General features: G+C 40.1%; 1 protein-coding gene across 1 annotated transcript in view; it reads right to left on the bottom strand.

Moving 5' to 3' along the window:
- The window catches only part of TMTC1 (transmembrane O-mannosyltransferase targeting cadherins 1), a 291,686-nt gene that overhangs the window by 87,840 nt on the left and 182,576 nt on the right, over positions 1-21,270 (bottom strand). Inside the window, 1 exon segment of the mRNA XM_017875607.1 lies at positions 6,369-6,536. Within this exon segment, the coding sequence (XP_017731096.1) occupies positions 6,369-6,536 (168 nt within the window).

Here is a 21,270-nt window from a genome sequence, read left to right on the forward strand (position 1 = left end):
TTTTTTTTTTTTTTTTTTTTTTTTTTTTTTTTTTTTTTTTTTTTTTAGCATATCTAGTGAAGGGCAATGTATTAAACTGTCAGGGGAACCAACTCCAGGTTTTGCTGAAAACAGAGATTAGCATCTATCTTGTGCTTTATCCTTTACAAAGAGCTCCTCTGTGTTCACTCACTTAAACCTTGCTGATGGGGTTCCATATCTCTGAACTGGCTTCCTTTGGGTCTAAAGTGAGGCAAGAACTACATTTGCCCTGTTCTCTGAACAAAACCTGCTGCAGACAAAGGAAAATACTCATGCTTCTCATGTATTAGAATGAGGTCCCTTCCTCTGCTTTTAAGAGGCATCCAGTAGCCAAGAAGGATACATCCTCCTTGTGGCCTAATGAGAACTTGTCACTCCTATGGTACACGGAATCACAATCCTCGTACTACACAGAATAGGAGGACCCAAAGGATCCCTGGTGACCATTTCATTTTCTTTGTCTTCCTCTCATTTTACACAAGAGAGAGCCAAGCCTTAGACAGGATCAGTGGTCCAGCCATAAGTGACAGTATTGCATTTCTACGACAACCAAAGGTATTTCCTATATAGATTGTGGATACTTCTTTTCAGAGGTGGGTGCTAAAATACTAACACTATCTTTCATTTATGATATCTTTATGGTTTATAAAATCTCCTTATTTGAATGTTAAAAAGTAACTAAAATGTATGACAGGTAGCTAGGATTTTAATATAATTTTTCGAATGACAGTATCCAACATAAATTTAGTCATATTGGCATTACATTTAGCCAAGTAAGCGTATTAGTAATGGCATTAATAATCAAATTTTTATTAAGGAAAATTCCCGACTTTTTCTATTGAGAACTAAATAGTGCATGGTAGCGGTAAGTTTTGAAGGCAACTGTGATTATAGCAATGAATACAACTGACATATTTATTGAAATTGATCCTTTTCTCTGTGTGATTAGCACAGTAATTCTAACTTACGCCCCACCCGGGGAATAGACAAGTGGACCTGTGGAAACATGGTCCCTGCTGAGATCAGGGCATTGTTTCATAATGGCAGGAGGAAGTAATAATGTTCCTAACAGGCAAGCAGAAGTGGGTGGAGTCACTAAAATCCTAAGAACACACTGCTTTTCCCATTGTTGGTTTTGACCTTTATGTTCTCTCTGTGATATTTTCTGCTATGTTTTCTAGGCTCTCATTTCAAAATGAACAGTTTGTGAAAAAAAGGAAAATAAACAACAAGCCAAAGGCAACACTTTCCCTGGAACTTAACTGGCCAGGTCACTCTTCCCTCCGGGAATAGTCTCCCTGTGTGCTTTTTGATGCTTCAATTTCATACTTCCAGTTATTATCACGGAAACATCCAGCTATACCCATATTTATTCCACAGAGAAATATAATATTCATACATTATATGACTGAACCCAAAACCCCGTTAATAATTACAAGAGTGATTATAAATAAACATCTCCCTTTCAACTCAGGATTTTAAATTCATGCATTTCACATATCTCCCTCACACCTTTTATTGTGGAAAACTTGATAAATAACAAAAAAGCTACTTTAATCAGGTGTATCTCCAAGGTTTTAGAACATCAATTTGTTTTGTTGGCATCATTGGACAATAGGTCAGGAGGACCATCCCCAAATTCCTAATTACAAAACAAACATGAAAAAAATATTCGTAGTATTCAGTCAGAGGTTAGCAAAAGGGAAAGGAAGAAGAATTTGTGACTCTCCTCAATTCTGACCCCTGCCTTGACCTGAGATTTTATAACGCCACACACAGGATGGACAGTACTTATGGAATGCTTACTTTAAATCAGGTTCTGGGCTAAGCACCAGTTTCCACAGATCATTTCCTTTAGTCCTTGCTGTAACTTGTCAAATAGGTAGTATTACTCTGCCTCCCATATTACAGATGAGGAAATTGAAGCTCAGAGAGATGAAGACCTTTTTGTAAGGTTACAGACCCAATAAATCATTGAGCAGATATTTCAGCCAAGGCCAGTAAATGGTCAGAATCAATCATGAAGCTGATCAACAGTTGATGCTTAACCAAATCAGTACCATAAGACTGAGGTAACATTAGAATGTCACTATCACAATGTTTATATGATTGGCAAGCAAAACCACAGCCTGTGGGCCACGAGTGTGTCCATGTGTTTACATTTTGTCTTTAGTCTTTTCCCCAAGACAACAACAGAGTTAAATAGTGGCAAAAGAGACTGTATGACCCACAAAGCTTAAAATATTTGTTATCTGACCTTTACAAAAGAATCTGTCAGTACCTGGTTTATATTCTTTTCCCTGGGAGGTATTCTAAATTCTCTGCCTCAGCAGTTCAGAGAAGGGGAAAGAGAACTACTGTTTTTCCTACAGAGTAGGAAGATGATCTAGGCCATAAATGTTAATTGCTGGTCTGTGGGTCACTTAAACAGTTCAGGAAAGGGATTCAGAGAGACCTTGAGCTGGATGCAAAAGGAAATACGTTTGTCCCTTTCCAGGTATTTTGAAGATTAGGAGAGGGAAGAGGGTTTAATCTAATCAAATTATGTGATTATATTGATTTACTCCAAACAAATGTAGGGTTCTGGGCTGTCACTAGGCCCAACCAGAGCTATGCGGTGATCCACCTACCAGTTCAGCACATTGAACAGCTTCTTACTGTAAGAATTAAAGAAAATACGCCTTGCAGTTATGATCATAAATCTTTTTCTCTCTGCTTATACTTGAGCTAGCTTAGGTTAAAACACAATGTAAAATATAGGCATGGCAAAGTTTATGCATCTTTTGATTTTTATGCCAGATTTGGGTTCAAATCTTGGCTTCTGTAAAGGCTATTTCAGCTTAGACAATTTACCCTGTCCACACCTCTGATGAGACACAAGTGCTGGGTTCTTGTGCCTTTTGTGTGTAAGGTTCTTGCTGATAGAAAAAGTTTTGGCCAGGCACATTGGCCCACGTCTGTAATCCCAGCACTTAGGGAGGCCAAGGAGTAGAGACCAGCCTGGGCAACACAGTGATAACTGTTCTCTACAAAACATAAAAAAATATTAACCACGTGTGGTGGCACACACCGATAGTCCCATCTCCTCGGTAGGCTGAGGTGAGAAGATCACTTGAGTCTGGGAGGTCAAGGCTGCAGTCAGCCATGATCACACCACTATACTCCAGCCTGGGTGACAGAATGAGACTTTGTCTCAAAAATAAATAAATGAATAAATAAAATAAAATAAAATTGTACAGGAATCCGGCATCTGTATCTTCTAAAAATATATCACACAGTGGGATCTTTTGTGTAAAAGGAGGCCTCAGCTGGAAAGGCTGGAGCTTGACCAAAATTTGTATTTTCTCAACACAAAGTTCTATTTTAAGATACTCTGTAAGACTGCTCATGGAAAGGCCAGGCAAAACCATCCCACACAATTAGAGAGGCCTCAGTGAGGCCATATGTTTTAGGAACGGTCTATGGGTTTATTGTCTGGAACAGAGGGGAAGATGGAGTCTCTGCCAAGGGCATCACCATCCCTGGAATTATTGTAAATTTTTCTTACTCAACTCAGCTGGCTTGTGTTTTGGGCCATTATGGCTAATTTAGGGTTTTCTCCTCTTTTAATACTCAGCTCAGACCTACAAGAGCATGATCCTTGATGGCCTGAATTGGTCTTAGTCACCTACCCACCTACCTGTACTTATATAGTGTTCTGGGTTTAACAGTACATTATAATGAAATATGTTCATGTGTTGCCTCCCATGCAGACTCCCAGCTCCTCTATGCACATTCTCTCTCTCTCTCATCCTAGAACGCACTGCACAGTAACAATCTGAAAACCTTACACAGCATGTCCCACATGCCAGAAACTGTCCTGTGCATCTTTCACATACTATTTTATTCTTACACTATACTCAGGAGATAAACATTCGTATTTTACATTGTAAAATGAAGACACTAAGGCACAGAGTGGTTAAGTAGCTTGCCTAAGATCACACAGCTATTCAATGGCAGAACTTGGAGCAGAGCCAGAAAGTTTAACTCCAGACCCCGCACTCAACCACTAACCTTAACGTGCCTCACAGATTCTCAGTAAATGTTTGTTTGACTGATCTGAACATTATTCAGTACAGATGAATTCATAAAAACATCTGTTCTGGCCTTGAAGGAGAAAGAACAATCTTAATAGTCTTTTAAAGTCTCAGATTCTTAAAAGTTTTCTCAGGACATAGATAAATGAAAATAGGCAAAGATTTCTAAAAAATATCAATAGCTTTGATCTGCACATTACACAAAATTTCATTTCACCACCAAAGGTCTCTTCAGGTACAAAATCTCTTTAAGGACAAATGTGGAATGGCTGTGTTTTAGAAATCAATTGATGTGAAGATATTTACTACATACTTCCATCTAAAACAACAGAAGTTTCTGGATGCAAGGTCAGTTAGCTATTTTTTTCTTTTCTTTTTTTTTTTTTTTTTTTTTTTTTACATCGTTGGCATCAGCTGTAAAGGGTTTGAGTACTAAGTCTGCCAACATCCATTCCCAAAATTGCTCTGATTAAGCAGTCAACATCATTAGAAAATACAACCACTGTTAGTACCTTTATTCAGGCAGAAGGTTTAACACAGGGCAGAATTGTTTTGAAGTTGCTCATAAAAGCTCTGACTATTGAAAGAGAAAGGAAGAAAAAATTATGCCAACACAACTCAGAGGAAGTTATATTACTGAACTTAAATACCCCTGTGTTTACAGAATGACCTCAGTTAGCATGAGGCAGAAGGAAGGAATGAGTCTGTTGTGGTCTGTGAGAATCGTGTTTAATAGAAAGGGGTATGACAGGGACTTAACAGAATCTGATACCTAAGAGTGATTTTGCAGATCTGTGTGGGAAAAAAAAAGATGCATTAAAAAAAATTCACACAAAAAACTCTACATTGAGCTCCCTACCGTACCCACTGAAATGATCATAACGATGATCATGACAATGACATGTAATAATACATAAATAAAATAATAGGACATGCATGCCAGACTGACTTTTGTTTTATATTTTAAAATATATATATTTTAAATATATATTGCCAAATACTATAGCAAAATCAAACACATTATTTAAAAATAGTAGAAGAGTGCAGTGAACTTCTGTCTTATTTGTTCATTCACTCATTCATTTATTTTTGGCAGCCCAGAGATTATTCCCCCTTCTTACAGTGCTTGGATTTCCTGCTGGGAACTTCCCTGTTGCCTCACTTTGAGAAGTCTGGGTGGAATCCCAAGGGGTTCTGCCTGCCCTAACTCCCTCCATGGAACTCAGAGGAGGCTTCTTGGTCAGTCAGTCATCTCAGTGCCCTGCTAGGGACAAGGGGCAGGCATGTGACTAATCTTAAGTTCAACCAAAAAGCTTTCTTTTCTTAGGACTTTGATGCGTATTTCCAAAAAACTGGTGTTAAGTTTACCTGTTTGTTTCTGAGAGGGTGCTCAAGAGGGATTGTCCAGATGCCTGTTTCCTGTCTTGGGCGTGCCGGGTTCTTCACTTCCCTTCAATTCTGTATGCTTTCCTAGCCTCTTCCAACAGTTTCCCCTTTTCTTAAGTGATATCAGCTCTGCTTCAATTGTTTGCCCCCAGTGAATAAGTGCTGGGTACCAGCTAATCAGGAAACCAAGTAAAAATCATGCTGACTAAATTGACCAATCAGGCCATAAGTGAGGACAGAAGCTTGGAAGAGGCCCAGACTGGGGATTCTTGGGAGACTGGGCAAATACTGTTTGGGTGTCAGGTGTGGCAGTGCCAAGAGAGCCAGGTGAAGGTCACCAGGGCTGTGACATTTAGTGAGGCTGACAAAGCCCCAGAAACACAGCATCATGAGTGGCAGTCTCAAAGAATGTTCAAAATAAAGGTTCAGAATAAAGCAACTAGGTCACAGATCACAACATAGCACGCTGGAATATTCTAAAGAAGGATACTGCATTTCTCTTCCCTCTGGCTGTGTGCTCACCTTTCGCATGCACTTGACTGAACAATGAAATTAGGCTTATCGGTTTCATTTTGTTTATAGCTGATTTTACAGCCCTGCTCATCATTAAAACTGTTTGCATCTGAATTCACAGACTCAAAAACTTTCCCAGGAGCCTTATTTTCATAAATTCACTTAGAATGAGCTCATGTTAAGTTTTATATATCATTTTAAAATTCTAAAGTTAAAACCCCAGATAAAATTACATCTTCCATTTAAAACTTTTACTAAAGATAATTTTCCTTAGTCAATACTGCTGGGCCCATGTTACCTCATTTGTTTGGAAACAATTTGTAAGCAAAGAAATAAGCAGGAAGATATTTACTTTTATCTGTCTAGTCATACCTGAATAGGGACTCTCTTGAGAGCCAAATTTCATTCTGTTTCACAGTTTTCCAAGAGAAAAGCAGTAGCAGCAACACAGTGGACACAATCAGGGTGGTGGCCCCACATCGATTCAGCCAAGTACAGAGCTTGCTCAGTCCGTGCACAAAAAGGATGCAGTAGCCCATGCTGGAAAACAGAGTGGAAGGAACAGGATTACTTTGGGGGTGCAATGGCTTCCCCCCCGAATTATCTCCTACAAAACTAACCTTCATATGAAGCTTGTCCTGTGCTAGAGAAACAAACAGAAACTTCCCTGCCTTAGACAACATTAACATGTTTGTTCTCTAAAGCGCTGCACTAGCATGTTTGCTATGTCTTGTCGAAATATTTCTTGCTATTTCTTCAGTGTAGAGAATGATAGAGTCATCTTGCAGGCTCAAAGTGCCCTGGATTTCAGCAGCTGAGGCATCATGAGAAGTCCCACATATAAGCTCTCGGGTCCTGAACGGATCCTCTGACCCAAGCTCCCTCGTGTCACTGTCATTGTATAACCCTATTGGCACTATGTGCCCAAATTTGGAGTCTATGCTGCCACAGGTCACATCACAGCTTTGTAGGGATAGTGTCTGAAAGCTCTGCGTCAGGTCCTGGAAGGGATGCTGGTCACCAAGGAGGACTGTTCTCCGTTTCCAGGGCCAGCTGAAGCCCTTAAACTTTGGAAAATCTACCCACAGGCCGACTCCTGAGCCTCACAACTGGGAGCTCATCACAGACAAGCTGTATTGATATGCCTAGCTTTACCGGTAGGTACAGGGCTCATGTGTTATCTGAGTAGCACTTTGTATATCAGCGTTACATCTCTAAAAGCCTTTGGCTTGGTGCCACGTGGTCCCTCACATCATCTATGTGCCCATAGAGACACTTCCTGCCTGCTACTTGGACATAGAAGAATATAAACTTGCAGTTTGTACCCATTATTGTTGTGTGTATTTTAGTTGAAATCTGACTTTTTTTTTTTTTTTTCAGACAGGGTCTCACTTTGTCTTCCAGGTTGGAGTGCAGTGGTGCGATCATGGCTCACTGAAGCCTCAACCTCCTGGGCTCGAGTGATCCTCCCTTCTCAGCCTCCCCAGTAGTTGGGAATATAGGTGTTCACTACTACACCCAACTAATTTTTGTATTTTTCTGTAGAGATGGGGCTTCGCTATGCTGCCCAGGCTGGTCTCGAACTCTTGGACTAAAGTGATCCACCTGCCTTGGCCTCCCAAAGTACTGGGATTACAGGTGTGATTCTTCCCAAAAATGATAACTGCAAATTATTACAGAATATCTTTAGAAAGAAGCAAGCTTGTGTAAAGGCATCCTATATTAGAAACTATTACTAACAGAAGTATTAATACAGCCCCAAGTAAATGTAGCCCGTATACTTGTTCTCTTTTTTATTCATTCTTTCTCTTATGTGGCTGGCAATATTCTAGGCACTAAACATATTATTTATAATAAAACACTGGCTCCACAATCAGAGAACGCCAGTCTAGTGAATCAGGTTGCTCTAGTTAATAGAAACAACTAAATATTCTCATTCCTAAACACACCTCCCTAAAAACCTTTTTCTCCACCTTCTGTTCTCTGTATCAAGAGCAGAAAAACAACAGAGAAGCATTTGAGGTTTCTGACTTGGGAGAGCCTGGGAATCAAGTTGGAGCTCTAATTTCTTCCTTCAAGTCCCATAAGTCGGTTAGTCCAGCTCCGTAAGTTTAGGGTTCACTGTTCGGCCAAAGAGAGTGACCGTCCTACTCCCCAATGAGGAGGATGATTTGAGCTTAAGGAGACCCATGTTCCCCAAACCCCCACCACAAGCACTGGATTTGACTGCCACAGATATCTTGCAAGAGCCTTGCACTTGTGAGAACCGAGTCTCTAATGTAAAAACAAAAACCCAAACCAAAAACCTCTTCTCACTTCCACAACTCCCTTGTTCAACCTTAAAGGTATGGAGCTTTTCTATAAGTCTTACTTATATGGTACAACTGACCTTGCTGGTGTCATTTGCTGTGCCTGATCACAATGGCTGCTCAAGTTCATAAGCCTGCTTTGCCCCCTGTTCCTCTAGCGGCAGCTGCTCCCAACCCAAACTGAGCGGGGAATCCTATGAAGCCCTCTGGGCTCCGTTCTTTCATTCATCAGACATTTAACTATGTACTTAACACTATTGCAGATATCAAGAATATATCAGTGAACAAAAGAGACAATAATCCTTATACTTGTGGAATTCACATGGGTGGGGAATAACAGCTAGTGAATAAGTAAAAAACACATAGGGCATGTACATTGGTTGAGATTTTAATGTGGGTGGTCACAGAAGGCCTCACTGACATTTGAGGAAGACCTGAAATGCATAGGGAACTTGCCACACTGATACATCCTTACAACCCTATGGATCACCTTTGTTAATGTTTAACCCATGAAAACACTAAAGAAAAAGGTGAACTGGCTTGCTGAATTAAGTCTTGTGATAGTGTTAGGTCTTGGGACCCCAAGTGACTATGCCAATGGGAAAAAAATATTAAGTTGAAAGTTGACTCATGCAAGAAAGTACCTTTCCTTTTGTTACTAAGCAGTTAGCTACAGATAAAAGCTTAACTATCTCCACAGATAGCTACTCTAGGTTCACCTTATCTTATGTAAAGTGCTGATTTACTGGGGTTGAGAAGAATACATAATTGACCATTCCCCTATCTGCTCCTTTTCTCTGGCAACATGGGGATTCAGTCATGTGACCATACATTCCCACTTTCCCCTCCAGCCTGCTTTTCCCCTTTAAATACTAAAGACCTCAAAATCATCTTCGGAGAAAGGCACAGACTGCAGATTGTTTCTGTGATTCTGTGTTCCTTTCTTCCAGGCATGTCCTTAATCTTGGCAAAATACATCTCCAAATTCATTCACACATGGCTCAGATACTTTTTGGTTTCCAGGTCACCCATCTAGTAAATAATAGAGCAAAGATATAAACCCAGGAATTTCAGATTCCAGAGCCCACACTCCATGTGCAGTCCTGCTGTAGAGGATTTGACTTGACCAGCTGATTCCTGTGTTCCTAACACCTTATCACACAACATCACCTACTTTCTTCCCAACTACTGCATTCATGACATCTCAATAGTCATTTTCTGCCTCCTTGTAGGAACAGAGCTGCCACCTGGCAGAACAAAGGGGAAGGAGAACACTGGGATTCCAACAGCTCCAGAGCAATGGCCACAAAGTGGCAGAAGACAAGAATAAGGAAGCTAACACCACAAATATTTAGCTGCATTATGTGTTTGCGTGTCTAGGGAGCACTTCCCGTGTGGCGGGCACTGTGCTAAGTGCTTTGTATGGGCCTGTCCACAATATTTGCAGTGCATGGGGGCAAGGACAGTACTGGTTTTAAATATACTATCTAATTAAAACATTTAATCCTCATTATCCTCATTTCATAAATGAGGAAACTAAAGCTTAAAAGAATTAAGTAACTTGCCCACAGTCCCAGAAGCTAGGAATGGGGTCAGATCTGGAGGTTCAGTGCCCTAATGCTCTGCTATAATCTAAGGGCCGGCAATAATTAAGGCTTTCAGCCCATGCCGTCTTTGTTGTTAGTATTCAACTCTGTCTTTGTAGTAGGAAAACAGTCATCCACACCATGTAAACAAATGAGCATGGCTGTGTACCAGTAAAATTTATTTATAAAAACAGGCAGCAGGCCACATTTGGCTCATGGGCCATGTACAGCAAGGAAAAAAACAAGAAAAAAACTTTTATCTGAGGAATGAAGTCCTTTTCATTATCAGGCCCAGAGAGGCATTAAAATGAGACTGCAATCACATCCTATTCCCCTCTTTGAGCTATGTATTCATTTTTTGAAACTGCTTGTTATTGCTATAAGACGCGATAAAGTAATCTAATAACGCCACACAAGACACTATAACTCACAACCTACAGCTTAACAATGGATAGCCAACACTAGTCAATGTTATTCAATGTAAATCAATGAGAATTCCTGACAAACAACTTTGTATCAGCCCACTCCCTGCCTACCCCCTTTTGCCTTTAAAAATCCACTTGTGGCCAGGCATGGTGGCTCATGCCTATAATCCCAGCCCTTTGGGATGCCAAGGCGGGCAGATCACGAAGTTAGGAGTTCGAGACCAGTCTGATCAACATGGTGAAACCCTGTCTCTACTAAAAATACAAAAATTAGCTGGGCATGGTGGTGCGTGCCTGTAATCCCAGCTACTTGGGAGGCTGAGGCAGGAGAATTGTTTGAACCCAAGAGGCAGAGGCTGCAGTGAGCCGAGATCGTGCCACTGAACTCCAGCCTGGGCAACAGAGTGAGATTCCATCTCAAACAAACAAACAAACAAACAAAAACTAAACAAAACCCACTTGTAACTGCTGCTAATTGGACTGTGTAAATTCAGGGCAACTTGAATCTATTCTGCTGGGTTGGGATCCTCAGCCTTGGCCCAAATAAACTCTCTACTTTATTAATTTTGCCTCAGCCTCTTCCTTTTAGGTTGACAATAGTTTGTGGATCCCTGCTATAACCAGAATGAAGGAGAACACATTCCTTTTCAGTCAGCACCTGTATCAAGTAACATGAAAAATTTTAAGTCAAATATCCTTATTATTGACATATGGTTTAAAGAAATGTTAAGCCATATAAAATAATCTCTACTTAGGTTTGTAAATTTCTTAGAGAGTATCACGTTCTTAAAAGTCTAACACAAATATCACAGAGATCAAGATGTTTCTCCACTATGAAACTTCATCTTTCAGCATCTGCTTGAATGCAGATCTCAGCAGCAGGGGAGAGAAACACACTCTTTCTCTCCATCGCTAGGGGCAGGATATGGCCTCCTTTTGAAAGTGGGAAGTCAAGCCAATGAGAAGCGACATGCTTTTCTAGCCTTCGGGGAGATGAAACCATTGTCCGGCTTGCTCTGGTCAGTCTGGTGAAGGAGGTTCTGGGCTGCTGATCAGAGGCCTTCACAACACGCACAAAAGAGCCAGTGCAAACACCGACACTTCACAAAATCATAACCTGGAGAGACCAAAGACAAACTCAGGCTGCTGACTGTGTGGTTTGGCTCAGTACTAAGACGCATTTTCAAAGCACGTTTGAGAAAGAACCACCACCACTGCCTTCGAGAATGTAGCGATCTGACACACAGAGACACCTCTCTCCTTAACAGGCTGGGGGTATCTCCAGTTTTGATTTTATTGACAAACTGCTAGGCATGCAGCACTTAAATAACTAAAAACACTTGCATTTCTCTTTCTGCTTTTATGGTGCACACTCGAAGAGAATTGAATAGGAAACGCAAACCACCAATGTTTGTCCTTTCACATCAGAGTAACAAATGTTTTAAATCTGTGTTGTTTGGGGACTTGTTAGCAGCAAATCATTGCATAAGAGTTAGTCCAAAGTACTTTCCTGAAACTCACCAAGAAGATTTTAAGTGAAAACAAAACGAAACAAAACAAAACACTTCTCATTCGCATTTACAGCAGAATTCACAGAAGTGGAAAGATGACAGCTTTCTACCTCTGGCCCAGACATTTTATATTTGCTATGGCTTCACTTTCTGCTTCATTATATGCAACAAAGAGTATCTTTTTGCTAATAAGTAGAACTGAAATTCTACCTTTTAATTTGTCCACAAGCTATAATAACTCACTGAGAGTATCTATAAGTAGCATTATTAATACAAGACAGAGGCAATCTTACCATTATACTCCTTTAAAGAATTCCCAATTTTAGAGAGTCTAAGTGAAACCTAGTCCGAATTTGCTTCATTACAATCTGATTAGGGTCCTCGTTTCTCCCCTCATTCTTTATCTCAAACACTCAATGGTTGGAGAAATTTTCCAGAAGAATGAATATATTTGGAAGTGAGAATTTATTCATACTCCAAGAAAAGAATCCCCAAAGACATTTCTGTGTATTTCCTTAGTCTCCCATGCTAGGTGCTGAGATCCTGGGGTAAGTATGAAAGGATTCTTTATATATATTTCTCCTTGAGATAGATTTCTTCTGTTATTTTCCAGCATGTCTATGGCACAACTGGGAGAAAAATGCCAATGCTTTCACCTTCTGAGAACCTACCTAATTATCTTTTACTCCTCTCAGCCTTATAGTCTACCTACCAGCTCCAAAATTTATGAAACATCTAGTAGTAAATAAGGCAGGGCTCTGGTATCAGAAAAGCCTTGGTTTGCATGTCCACCCTGACACTGTTGTTTGATCCTGGGCAAATTATTTAAGTTCTTTAGTTCTTAATTTATTTATATTGTGAGGGAGAATAATAATTGTTTGTAGTGCTCCATGCCTGATACACACAAAGCAATACATTATAACATTAAACTTATACTATAATGATATTACTGTTCGGCACTTATTTTTCTGCTAAATAGAGTGAGAAGCAGGAAATGTGTAAAGTTTGCATGTATTCCAGGTAGAAACAGACATGTCAAAACCAGGTTCCTCTAAGTATAGTAACTTCCTAAGGCCCAGAGGACTCTATTAGGTACAGTGGAACACGAATGTTCTAGTGCAGACTTTATGTTTGGAGGTTCACAATGAGGAAAAGGGAACTAGGAATTCATTAGAAATTAAAGAGTCTGGAACTGGGTCAAGAGAGCTGGGCCCTTCTCGGGTTGAGCTGGGCCCTTCTCGGGTTGAGCTGGGCCCTTCTCTGTCATTCGTGAGTTCTGTGGCCACAGGAGAATCTCTCATGGAGCCTTTGTGATTTATTTTACAAGGGCTCAATATTTCCTGCCACACCCACATCAAAGAGTTGTAGTGTGGAATAAATGAAATAGTGTATGTGAACATGTTTTGTAAACTAAAGGTGAAGTTAAATGTATCAAATGCAGTGTTTTTGTGTTTATATGTGCTACCAGTTGCACATTAATAAAATATGTGATTAGATCTGTAAATAACACCTCAAGAAAATTCAGTTTATCAAAGTCCAGATTGACCCAAAATACCCAATTTCATTATAAGAATTTTAAGAGTAAATTTCCTTGTGCACTATTATTTGCTTCAAAAAGGTTTGATTCAAACATTATTTTTATAGATGAGATATTGCAGAAGGTAAGATACACTGGTAGTATGTGAAATATTGTAGTCATGTGTTTATGTTAATGTTCATTCACATACCAAGGACACAAACAAGTGCTTAAGCAAAGCCTTCCTCACAATCATTTCAAACTTCTCTCTACTCTGCAATGTACACTTTTGTGAAAATGAAGATAATGTAAAGTAGAATCTCTTTGGTGAATTAATACATAATGAGGAAGCTTTTGCATTCAACCCTGATAAGAAATAAAAGTATTAACTGTTTGGAAGTTCAAGCAGGTTCTTTTTAGGATAGATTAACATTTTATTCATTCCTGAACTCTAAGCAACTAAAACATAGCAGGGGCTGCTTCATAAGCGTAGTTGAATCATTGTGGTTGAAGGTATCAGAAACTAACATGGAAACAAAGGTGTACTTAAAAATCAATCATTTCAAGTTCACCTTGAGGATAGTAAGACCCACGACTGTTTGTCACCAGAACTGTCCATATACAGGGCCTGGCTGTTTCCCCTTGATGGTGCCTTTACTCCAGGACTGGCTTCCTTCACCCCAGCCTGGTTGACGTAGTCTCAATTATCAATACATTTTCCATCAAGGCTTGGAAGACCTTTGGCCAAAGCTATGTGACTCTAAAACTGCCTCCAAAAATTAGGAAAGCCACTTTCTCTACCCTTCTACAGCATAATCATCTTGAGAATCTGAGTTCTGTCATTTCTTCTTCCACAAACTACTATATTTGAGAGTCCAGCAACTTCACTTTGGAAGCAAAGGTACACTGGGTAATGCACTATTTGTTGATGTCCTCTCCTCTAGTCCCATGAATTAATACAGACCTGACTGCATAGGCATAGACCTCATCATGTGTCCATCATTCTTTAATTCCCTACAATTGTTTTTGTAACCAACATCTGTCATGCTGGGAATTACGAGAAAACACAGGAAAACAAAATGGTGGTCCTAACCCTAATGAAAACAAGACAAAGAAGGTTGCTAAAAGAGTCAGAGGGATTTGTTAAGATTACCAAAATCTGCATAAGGAGTCCCTGGTTTGAGATGTATTCTCTAAGAGAAAAGGAAAGAAAGAAATTCACCGATAACAACAAAGGAGCTTGATGAACAAGAGTCTGAAATGGCAACACTTAGGTCCACCCACGTCCTCCCTGCAAAGTCACAGCCCACTTTATACAGCACTGGGTGTGTGGCATCTGCAATTGAGTCTCTCTCTTCCATTCACAGAGGCACATTTCACAGCCCCCTTCAATATGGCATTGCAGAATGCTAACTTGCTAAGTGCTAGGGTTGTTCACTTTCGAGTTGCTCACTTTTGAGCACAGAAGGTTAAAAAAGAAATGAAGAGGTTTGAAGAATCAAAGGAGGAAGAAAGGGAAGGAAGAAAAAGGAGAGGCCTATACTTAATGTTTCTTTGATTTCCTTTAACTTTGGTTCACCCAATCTCATTTGTACAGGGTAGACTGAAATCATGACTTGCAATTAGTTATGTGGCGTAGCTTACATTTCTCACATGTATTATTGTATTCAGTCTCATCTGAATCTAAATTACACTTTACACTACATTTTACTTTCAAATCCTGATTTCCAAGACATCTGCTATTCACCACTTAGGACTTAACAGACACAAACATTCATCTTTTATAACTAACAGAGTTTGATAATATTAAGGGCAGAATTCCAGTCTGATAATTAACTGTTCAAACTTCTCTGCACTTTGATTGAGCACAACATATTGGTCAGTGGATCTCCAGCCCACAGGCACCCTGACCTACTCTCTGCTCACTTCATTCCAGCCATTGCTCTGTTCTAATGTTGTATTGGTCTGTGATCTACAATCTCTGCTTTGACTAAACATTTAGTAGAACCCCTCAGCAAAGTCCTCCTGCTTCCCTTCCTGGTCACAACCTTCCCATAGCACTGCCTCATAGTCCTTGATGATTGACCACCAGTCTGGTGCAGTCCCAGGTCCCTCCCTTCCTGGGCACTGCCCTCAAGAGCAGCCCTCTCTGGACGAGACTTAACTCCTAGTTCTCACATCCACTTCTGCCTTCAGGTCCCAGGATGGAGTAGTTCATGCTGGCACAGGAAGAGCACAGGCACAAACACATTCAAGTTAAAATCTTTTTAGTCTTATCCCATAGTATTCTGAAGTAGAACTTTAATCAAGTTTTGAACCCCTTTGTAGATTAATAAACCAGCTGAGAGTCTTTGACTGCTTGACATTAAGGCTTTGTCCCATTGAGGACTGGAGACATGGGGAGGAATAGCAAGAGAGGAAAACAGGAAAGCTTGACAGACTCAGCTTTCTTTTACATTGTGGCGAGTAACATGGAAGATACCATATTTAAGAACGTTAGAATACTTCACTGAGATTAAAAAAGGACTTCCTTAGTTTACTTTTCTGTATTTTTTTTTGAGATGGAGTCTCACTCCGTCACCCAGGCTGGAGTGCAGTGGCACCATCTCAGCTCACTGCAACCTCTACCTCCTGGGTTCAAGCAATTCTCCGGCCCCAACCTCCCAAGTAGCTGGGATTACAGGCATGTGCCACCACACCTGGATAATTTTTGTATTTTTAGTAGAGACAGGGTTTTGCCATGTTGACCAGGCTGGTCTTGAACTCCTGATCTCAAGTGGTTCACCCTGCTCAGCCTCTCAAAGTGCTGGGATTACAGGCATGAGCCGCCATGCCCGGCTGACTTCACTTTTCGTTACCCAAACTTTGGATTTTGCCACAGATACCCTTCCAATGGTATCATTAAGTTTTATTTCACTCTTTGTCTTCAGATCACATGGTGATCTCACATCATTGTCCCCTAGTGTAAAAATGCACAGCCTTTCTCCCTCAACTTTCATCACTCTTGCTATGAAAAGAGAATCATGTTTTAAGATGACCATAATAAAACTGCATCAAAAATGGATTCATGGCTGAAACTAAAGAATAACTGAGTGGACTTGGGTTATTTAGCCAACACATATGTCTACTTATACATAAGCAACACATCCTCACAAAGCTGGTGCATTGAGCTCTTAACTGAAAACTGCGCATCAACCTTTCTCCTAGGTTTTGAGTTGAGTGGCTCATTGGCAAACCTACACTGCTTTTCCTGCCCCTCTACTGCATTGTACTATGAGACTTTCAAACAAAGAATGAAGCCATAAAACAAAAAGACTGAATATTGGGCTCTGCCTGGCTCCCAGGCTTTCTACTATTCTCGTGACTTGGCCTCGACAAAATCTAAAGTGACTTGTTATTTGTGGGTCAACTTCATCCCATCCTTACCAGTCACGGCTTTAGATAAAAGACTCAGCACCACTCACCCTCTGGGGCAGTCTGACTGTGGTCTGAGGCCCCTGCTTAGGTATTAGGCTTCAGCTCAGTCCCCAAGTCTCACTGTGTACAGACAAATATCTAACCTGTTTTCAGGGACTGCTGCCTCTCTTGGTAAGCCATCTGCAGTATCATCTCTTGAAGAGAGCCATCTGACATTTCTTGTGTTGCCCTTCTCAGTGGCCAGGGCCTCATTTCCTCCTGATGTTACTAGTGGCTGCTTGTCCATGTTAACTTTTTTTCTTTTCTTTTTTTTTTTTTTTTTTTTTTTTTTTTTTTTTTTGAGATGAGGTCTCACTATACTGCTCAGGCTGGTCTTGAACTCCTGAGCTCAAGCAATTCTCCTGCCTCAGCCTCGCAAAATGCTAGGATGACAGGTGTGAGCCACCTTACCCGGCCAGTCCATGTGAACGTCTAAGCATCACCTGTTCCTGCTGCTTATGAGGATAGCCCACAACCTCACAGTGGTTGCAGTGAAGGCTCCATACCAAGGCTTCCTGACCACTTTCTAGGGCCCCTGTCTGGCCCTCCAGAGAGCCTGTCCCATGGCAGATGGACTTCCTCCCTTTCCTGCCTCACCTCAGGGCACACATCTTCCCTTCTCCACTGGTCCATCCTACTGAATCTGACCAGACACAGACAGACATGCCACAAATTGTTGGGGGGGTGAGGGAAAAGCAGTGCATAAAGCTTAAGAGGAAAAAAACACCCTTTTTAGATAGCTATTCTGAATCAGAAAACAGTAAAAATTTGGAGTGGCAAGGGACCTTAGAGATCATGTAGCAGAGGGGTTATAAAAATGTTCTATTTCTAAAACCAGTAAAATTTCCGCTCAGAAAATGGGGGCGAATGGGGAAGAAGGAAGTGATGCAGGGTCATCTACCTCCTGCTGCTCTTACCATCATGACAAGAATACCAGAAATATGGGAAAGATAAAATTTCATAGTTTGATAAAACTGCATATGTTTAGCTTTATGCAAAATTCACCAGATTGTCTTTCTTTCTCCTTTCACTCCATAGTTTATCTCCAAACCAGTGAAAACCAGCATTTGGGAACTACAGAACAAGGCCAACATTCTGGTTTTACAAATAGAAAAACAGTAATCTGACCCTATTCAATGATTCTTTCAAGACGGCTAGCTAGTGGGCAACAGATAGGGCTGCGTGGAGTCCCAGTTCAGCTTTCTTCCTATTGTATTTGCTAAAGCAAGTTTCTGTGATTTCTCTGTTGATATTAATATTTGGCAAAACTGACTCACTCTTTTCTAGCAACTCCAAAGGAGCATACAAATACACACAGATGGATCATGAGAAGGGATCCCCAAAATCAGGTAACAGAGGCAGTGTAACTTCAGAGGTAATTTTTCTCCTTTTGCATTCTGAGAAATAAATCCTACAGAATTGTTTCAATAGTAATCCATGTTAGACTGAAAGTTCTATTTTGAATTGAGAGATATGGTTTCAAGACAGCATTCTGATAAAGATCGCACTGAATCTATAGATCACTCTGGGCATTTTAACAATATTGATTACTGCAATCCATGAACACAGGATATCTTTCCAATTTTTTCTTTCATTGAATTTGATTTCTCAAAAAAGTTGTATTTCTCACTGAATTTTTTCATTGAATTTTATTTCTTCTATTCCTTTCATTGATGTTTTATAGCTTTCAGCGTAGAGATCTTTTACTTCCTCGGTTAAATTTATTCCTAAGCATTTTTTTTTTTTTGTAGCTATTGCAAACGGGATTGTTTTCTTTTTTAGACAGTTTGCTGTTAATGTATAGAATAGCTGCTGATTTTTGTAAGTTAATTTTGTATCCTGCAATGTTAATGAATTCATTTATTCTGTTTTTCAGTGGAGTTTTCAGGGTTTCCTATGTACATAAGTTTAATGTTGTCTGCAAACAAAGACAATTTAACTTCTTCCTTTCCAATGTGAATGCCTTTTATTTCTTTCTCAGTCATTCTTGATCAGTTGTATCCCAAAATATTGTTTCTGCCTTCACTTATTCCCATTCATTCTTTTCCCCCTTCTACTCATTCAAGTCTTCCTAAAGTAGCACAGGAATTTGCTCTTTGGCACTGAAGTGAATAAATCATCTTTAATCTGGCATGTGAATGAATATTCAGTCACTTTCTGTAACTTTGAGAGCTGTCATCAACTACTTCTGCTTCATCAATTCTAAGAAATTTTAGCTGATTGTAGCAGTTTAATGTGGTTTTTATAAAACACAAAAAAGATAGCCATAAAATTATATGCTTCTGCTGGGAAAAAAATGAAAGATCAAAATTTCTATAAAAGAATGATTTCAGCCCCAAACTCTCTTGCCTGTTCAAAAACGAGATCCACAAAACTGGCTTTGTCACCAGAAGAAAAGATTATTCCAATTTCTTTTGGTGGTAAACTCTGACCCTGAAGCAATGCAATGCTAAGCAGATAGCCTATTTCTGTCCCTTTTATCCACAGATTTCAAAGTGCAAATGAGAGGAAGGTGATATTTCAGACCTTTTCTGGGTTGATATGGAGGAACAGAAGCCACAAGATTTAAGTGGCTTGTTCATTGTTAGGCATAAAGGCGGAGGATGAGAGAGCACTGTTGGTCTGACTCATTCTGCACTTTTCTTATAAAATGGTCAAATCAGCCCTGTGGGATCGAAGGGACTCACCCGGGCTTCAGTGAGGTTGGACATGACTTCTGTGAAATTTATGTGTGAGCATCTAAAGCTAGGATTTGGCTTCATAATAGCTTGAAACAAACATTTGATGAGTAGAAAGTTCACCTTCCTCAGAAAGATTACCAATTGAACCTTTGACTTCATTTTCCTATTATTCACTAAAGTTTCTGAAACAATACAGAGTTTTTGCATAAAAGTGATGATCTGTATTTTCAGGATGTCATTGAGAACACCATATATATGTATATGTATATGTATATGTATATGTATATGTATATGTATATGTATATGTGTGTGTATATATATGTATAGTATATGTGTGTGTGTGTGTATATATACATGTATGTGTGTGTGTGTGTGTGTGTATATACATTTTTTTCCCCCCTCAAAAGAGCCTGGATACTAACACTGTGGAAAAATGGCTGTTTCTTGTCAAGGTCAGGATGGAAGGAGATTCATGAAGATATGATTCCTGTGTTAAAAAAAAAAAAAAAAAGATTTGGGATATGTTCTTACCATTCTCAATGCCTATATGTCGGTTTATTAAATGGGACAGGCATTATCCAGTGTTCTGACACATCCACGGGATGCCTACAGCATCTGTAAAATCCTCTGTGGCTCTGGGGAAGATTTCAGAAACTCTTAGCTCAACTGTTTGTCATTCTCCATTGAGACAGGAGCAGCTCATCACTGGTAGGTAAAATCTTTTCCTAGTCCCCTGTTTTCAAAGAAAACTGTGAATATTTATAAAATGGCTTGATGAAGTCATCAGAGACTCTCTAAAGCCACAACACAGAAGTTTCCTTACCCAGACTTTAATTTCCAACTCATCCTGGACCACCTCAATTGCACAATTTTATATATCAGTGGAATCCAGGGCCAAAAGGAACACAGCTCCCTTGCAGTTTTAGTTACAATGATGACTGTGAAGAAAGATGGATTCATTAGAGGTACAGCATTCCATTCAAATATTCCTAAGATTCCTCTGGTGTCAGTCTCCCGAAATCCAAGTTAAACTCTCAAATGAGGTCAGGACTGTAAACCTGGCTGAGTGACCTGACCCTTTCATCAGTCCCCAGACCACCTGTAAGGGGCAGGAAAGCACCTCCACCCTCTGCTTAGGTGGCTCTGGCATCTGCTGAGATGGCATCTCTGGAAGGGGAAAGTAGCCTGGCTGGGCGTAGTAATGGTATGTGTTAGTCCAGGATTTACTAAGCCATAAAGAGAAACACTCAGAAAAAGGTGACTTAGTGACAATGCTGCAAGGCATAGATGTAGGAAAAGTCATCTTTTTAATGAAAACTGGTTTACTGAAATTTATTTTGGGTGCCTCTTTACTGAATTTGCAAATGAAGCAAAACCAAGATTGGTTCCATGAGGCAGGCACTTGCTGTTGGTAATATTGATGCTTTCTTTGTATTCAGCACTTTTATTTTAACCCAAATCAGCTTATTCCTAGAGGAAAAGGGGCATTTTATTCCTAGGAAAAAATAAACTGAAGTCATAGAAAGGTCTAAGATACAGCAGCCTGGGAAGAGCCAGAGCTGGCATGATTCTGGGGGTTGGAGGACATACTGCCTGGGCAATAGGAACCCCTTACAATAAGATACCCCACAAAGGGTTGGCGACAATACTATGAGCTTCCATAACATTTACCTAAGGTCTCTTCCAGAAGAATCAAATTTAACGTCTACTTTAAATCCAGCCCTGTGGGCGCCGGTGGCTCACGCCTGTAATCCAGCCTTTGGGAGGCGGAGCGGGTGGGATCACAAGGT

Source organism: Rhinopithecus bieti, unplaced genomic scaffold, assembly GCF_001698545.2.
Source record: "Rhinopithecus bieti isolate Rb0 unplaced genomic scaffold, ASM169854v2 scaffold_7884, whole genome shotgun sequence".
In the NCBI taxonomy this organism is placed as follows: domain Eukaryota; kingdom Metazoa; phylum Chordata; class Mammalia; order Primates; family Cercopithecidae; genus Rhinopithecus; species Rhinopithecus bieti.